Source organism: Canis aureus, chromosome 16, assembly GCF_053574225.1.
Source record: "Canis aureus isolate CA01 chromosome 16, VMU_Caureus_v.1.0, whole genome shotgun sequence".
In the NCBI taxonomy this organism is placed as follows: Eukaryota; Metazoa; Chordata; class Mammalia; order Carnivora; family Canidae; genus Canis; species Canis aureus.
Window position 1 is genome coordinate 39772651 of NC_135626.1, and position 5953 is coordinate 39778603.

The window sequence follows — 5953 nt, forward strand, 5'->3', positions numbered from 1 at the left end:
ACAACAGCCAAACTGTGGAAGGAGCCTCAGTGTCCATCGAAAGATGAATGGATATAGAAGATGTGGTTTATGTATACAATGGAATATTACTCAGCCATTAGAAACGACAAATACCCACCATTTGCTTCAACGTGGATGGAACTGGAGGGTATTATGCTGAGTGAAGTAAGTCAATTGGAGAAGGACAAACAGTGTATGTTCTCATTCATTTGGGGAATATAAATAACAGTGAAAGGGAATATAAGGGAAGGGAGAAGAAATGTGTGGGAAATATCAGAAAGGGAGACAGAACATAAAGACTCCTAACTCTGGGAAATGAACTAGGGGTGGTGGAAGGGGAGGGGGGCGGGGGGTGGGAGAGAGTGGGTGACGGGCACTGAGGGGGACACTTGACGGGATGAGCACTGGGTGTTATTCTGTATGTTGGTAAATTGAACACCAATAAAAAGTTATTTTATTAAAAAAAAGTCTATGCTACCCAGAACAATCTACATATTCAATGCAATCCCTATCAAAATACCATCAACATTTTTCACAGAGCTGGAACAAATAATCCTAACATTTGTATGGAACCAGAAAAGATCCTGAATAGCCAAAGGAATGTTGAAAAAAAAAAACCAGAGCTAGTGGCATCATAATGTCTGATTTGAAGCTATATTACAAAGCTGTAATCATCAAGACAATTTGCTCCCCTATTTGGGATGTAAGTGTAAATAAGAAATGTGTGGGAAATATCAGAAAGGGAGACAGAACGTAAAGACTGCTAACTCTGGGAAATGAACTAGGGGTGGTAGAAGGGGAGGAGGGCGGGGGGTGGGAGTGAATGGGTGACGGGCACTGGGGGTTATTCTGTATGTTAGTAAATTGAACACCAATAAAAAATAAATAAATAAATAAATAAATAAAGATTTAGTTATAAGCATGTTCAGGCTTGGCAGAACATTGTTTATAATAGGAGGTTCTGATGTTTTATGAACAAGTCCTAGCAAACCTAAAAGGAGCTAATAAATGCTCTGTTATTTAAGCTGTTGCCAAGTATGAAGAAATACAGTTTCCCAAAACACCTTTTACACTTGCCATGTTTAAAATATGCAGTTTGCATGTTAGCAGGTGGCCAGTGCAAAACATTTTCCAGTACAACAGAGAAATCTACAATTGGAAAGGAAATGATAGATAGATAGATAGATAGATAGATAGATAGATGATAGATAGATGATAGATAAATTACATATAAGTGGGTCAAAAACTATTGTAAAATGAAATTTGAAATTCCAGCTATATCAAGAATTCTGGTATTAGTAAGCAAATGATTTAAAGAGATATACTTAAATGTATAATATATGAAACATTGTTGACAATTCTGTCCAGGACTGAGGTCAAATGCATCACCGTTTCCAGAGCCTCACCCTTCCTCTGACATGACTCAAGTCTCCATGCAAATTGTGGGAGAGGGAATTTAAATGGGGTATCCATCAAAATGTCATTTCTAAAATATATTCCAACTATTGTCATTCTTTTGCAATATCAAGGTCCCTCTCTTCTTTTCCTCCTGTGTTTTGGATTTTTCTTTTTGGATTTTAGTTGCAAATAATTGAGTTAATTATATTCCTGATGGCACATTACCATGTTTTGTCCTTGCAAGAACTCTGTCGTATTTTTAACTTATGTACTTATATACCAATTAAATTAATTCCTGTTCTCCTTATGCCCCCTTATCTATAGGCAGCTATTTTATTCTGTTTACAGTATATTCTCCAGTAGACAGCCTTCAGACTTCATCTTCAGTGCTGGCTCTCCTTGATAACTGGCCTGTTGGCCTGCACTACAGATTTGGACATACCAGCCTCCAAAAATACATGAGAAAATTCCTTTTATTACACCTCTTTATATATATATATCCTATTGTTTCTCTCTGGAGAACCATACCAAGATAGTACCTCATGGAAAGAATAACCCCTTGCTGCCTACCCACTCTTCTAGTGGTGGACATAGATTTCCTTTAAAATCTATATCATCATAGAAATCTCACAGTGAGCATCCTCAAATGTGTCCCATTAGGACCTGTTGTAAGAATGTTCTGCGAAAGGAGAGAAAATTAGTGGGAAATATCAGAGAGGGTGACAGAACATGAGGGACTCCTAACTCTGAGAAACGAACAAGGGGTAGTGGAAGGGGAGGTGGGCGGGGGGATGGGGTGACTGGGTGACAGGCACTGAGGGGGCCAACTTGACAGGGATGAGCACTGGGTGTTATACTATATGTTGGCAAATCAAACCCCAATAAAAAAAATACAAAAAAAAAAAAAAAAGAGCGTTCTGAATTTCAGACCTAAATCATTTCACAGACTCAGAGCCTTTGATTAAAGGGAAGGCCAGAACCCCTTGAGGAAGGACTCTGCATATTTGCTACACGTGGATTCTGCAAACCTCCCTCTAATCTTTCTCCCCCAAAAAAACCACTCCAACTATTTCTTAAATGTTAGATTTGATAATTTCATAGTAGGAATACTAGTTCAGATTCAGAATACTAGTTTCCTAAGACTAATTATTTTTAAAGGGGAAAGGAGAAAAAAATGAGTGGGAAATATCAGAGAGGGAGACAGAACATGAGAGACTCCTAACTCTGGGAAACGAACAAGGGGTGGTGGAAAGGGAGGTGGGCAGGGGGTGGGGGTGACTGGGTGACGGGCACTGAGGGGGGCGCTTGATGGGATGAGCACTGGATGTTATGCTATATGTTGGCAAATTGAACTCCAATAAAATTAAATAAATAAATAAATAAATAAATAAATAAATAAATAAATAAAACTTCCTCTTAAAATGTCAAAAATGTAAACAATAGTTGAAATCTTCTAATTTTACATTTTATTTAAATCGTCCGTTAGATGAACTGATCATTAAAACCAGTGTTAAGGGGTGCCTAGATGGTGCAGTCGGTTGGGTATCCAGCTCTTGGTTTTGGCTCAAGTCGTGATATCAGGGTTGTGAGATCAGGCTCTGCACTCAGCGCAGAGTCTGTTTAGGATTCCTTCTCCCTCTACCCCAGCCACCTGCTCTCTCTCTCTCAATCTCTCTCTCATAAAATTAAAAATCTTTTAAAAAACAGTGTTAAGTTCATAAACCCTTAGCTATTATTGATGGTCAAACCTTTGTTTATTTTAGTCTGTGGCTTCCCTAGACCATTTCTGTCTTTGGCTTTCCAAGTCTGTTCACTGTGGGGAGATGGAATCCACCCAATTCAAAAAGCTTTTGATGGTATAAAGATTGGAAGCCAGGGGATTTTTTGTCCTTTCTTTCTCCCTTCCAACTTGAGAATCGATAAATGCAGATACCAACCACCCTTTCAGACCACGGCGGACCCACTAATTTAGAGAGGCCAAGGTCATCATGTTCAAATGTGATCTGAAGGAAATCTATGTGGGGGTATATTGAAAGGAATGAAAGCATTCTGAGAGTTTTATTCATGATGTTTAACCACTCACAGTTTTATTGGCAATTGACATCAGAGAAGTCTTTTTAAAGACTGGGCAACATCAAATGAAAGAAAAGCCGGAGAGGAGGTTTTGCGGAGGTGAAATGAAATGATAACATGAGCAAATGCAAGCTGTAGCGTGGACCGTGCTTGCTGAAACTTTCTCCTTGATAAAGAAAGATCTCTTTCTTAGTGCCTGGGCAAATTCCCTCGTCAGCCCCTGGATAGAATGTGGGGCTGGACTGAGAATGAAGTTAGCATGCAGATAGCATTTGCACTCAGTCGGAAAAGGACACCACAGGGTAGCAATGCATTTGCAGATAGTGGCAGACCTCAGAAATGTGGAGAGTGCTGCATCAGTGAAGCGTTGCCTTACAGCAGCTGGACTTATGCCTGAGTTGTCAGGAAGTTAGCGAGCAGGTGCTGGCTTTGCAGAGACTTGGGGCAGTTGGTCAAAAGCAATTGCAGCCACCGCTGGATGGTTTGCCTAAACCTGTCACACAGCAAGCTGGTTGACAGGAAGGGGATTTGCAGACATCTCGGTTGCAGGAAGTGGATCCATCACAAGTTGGTTGGCCAGAAAGCATGGTGCCACAGGAAACTAGTTTGCAAGCGTTCTTTACAAAACATGGGGGCTGGCAGTTAGCCACTGGCTGGCAGATGAAGGATATCGAAGGAGATGGTTGGCAGTAAAGTGGCTGGCAAAGGGAGGACACACAGCATGTAGGATTGCAAGAACTGAACACACAAGTTGACGGCTGGCAGGGAACAGGCATAAAGGGAACCAATTGGCAAGTCTTAAAAATGTAACAGATGGGTTGGTAATAAGTTGATTTGCAGAGCTGATCTTTGCCATTAGTGGGTTGACATGAACCTTGTTGGCAGCAAGTTGACTGGCATGGACTAGCTGCACAGATGGTTGGTGGGCAAGAATTTTCAGCACAGGAAGTTACTTCAGAGCAGGATGGCTGGCAGGACCTAGTGTCACAGCAGACCGATTGGCCACAAGCTGCCTGGCATGATCCAGACACAAAGACAGGTTCTTGGCAGGAGGTTTGCTGGTTGAGGCTGGCTTCACAGCAATTTACCTGACAACTGGTAGATTCTGAGCAGGAGGGTTGGCATGAGCTAACCAGACATGGAGACTGACCAGTGCCAGATTCATAGCAGGCCGTACAGGAGCAAATGGGTTGGCAGACAAAACCAACAGAAGAAGTTGTTGGAAGGCAGGTAGGTTGGCAAGAAGCAGGTTCACAGCCACTTGGGGCACTGCTGGATGGCTGACAGCTTTCTTGGCATGTGACCAGTTGCCACGTTCTGCTCCGGCAGGAACTAGGCAAACAGATACCATTTCGGAAGCTACCGCCATTTGAGCATATGAAAGTGGGCACAGCTGGAACGGTCATGGTGGTTCTGGGGCAACAGCTGTCCACCATGGTGCTGGCGTTAACCTTGCTAGGAAGTTGCAAACTCAGTATACCCGAGTGTGAAAGACATCTAATACATGGGGGCTTTTATAGTCCTTCACTAGGGGTGTTGGTACAGCTTAGAGCATCTTTCCGTGTTATTGTTTCCACCCATTTGCATACAAACATCTGATTAGCAGGCTTCAGGAGCCTGGAAGATATTATCCCCAGTTTAAAAACTTGTCTGTTGAGTTGAGAGTTATCTTTCCTGGGTTTAGATTCATCGATGCTATTCCTGCTCTGGGATGAGCTGTCTCTTTTACAGGTTGTTCTCCAGCCGCCTTGATGCAGGCTTTTCCCTAAACTAACCTCTCATCAGGAGGCCTCAGCTCAGCCAAAGCAGTCTGCTCTTTCTCCAGGAATGCAGTTCTGCACCATTTAGAGAATCAGGAAACGAAGCCTTGACCCAGTTGAAAGAGGGTGATGTGCGAGATGGCAAACAGAAAATCAGGCAGTGCATCCTAAGGGCACTCCAATGTCTCCACCTCTTTTAGAATCTTCCCATTTGGTTTTCCTGAAACTCAATTTTATTATTAACACTAAGAATAATAGTAATTGAAGTAGTAATGGCTTCCATTCCATTTATAGTAACTTACTATACATCAAGTCCTTGACTGCATTTTTCATTAAATCTTGCAACGACCTTAGGTAGCAGGTATAATTCTTGGTACTGTGTTAAAGGTAACAAAACCAAGTCAGAGAGTTTAAATCCTGTTCCCAGAATTATGCAAGTAATAAATGGTTGAAATAAGATCCAAACCTAGTTTGGGCTGACCCCAAAGCTTCTGGTCTTAATTATCTCTTAGACCTCCTGACTTAGGAGTGGAGGGAAAAAAAAACAGTAATATAGTGATAGAGGATTGACATTTATACAGCAGTGCACTGATTCATGGGCCTATGGTCCAGGCCTCATGATGGGGACCATTTGTCCACTCCCATAACTGGAATCATCAGCTAGATTAAACTGGAAACCTCCTCTACTTAGCCATATACACAAATACAATCTTTTAATTTGG

At 41.8% G+C, this 5953-nt stretch overlaps 1 protein-coding gene across 1 annotated transcript; it reads right to left on the bottom strand.

Annotated features, from left to right (window-relative positions):
• Positions 1 to 3923: 3923 nt before the first annotated feature.
• KRTAP29-1 (keratin associated like protein 29-1) lies at positions 3924 to 4907 on the bottom strand. The gene has a single exon (XM_077852382.1). The coding sequence runs from the start codon at positions 4905 to 4907 to the stop codon at positions 3924 to 3926; it is 984 nt and encodes a 327-aa protein (XP_077708508.1).
• Positions 4908 to 5953: the final 1046 nt, after the last annotated feature.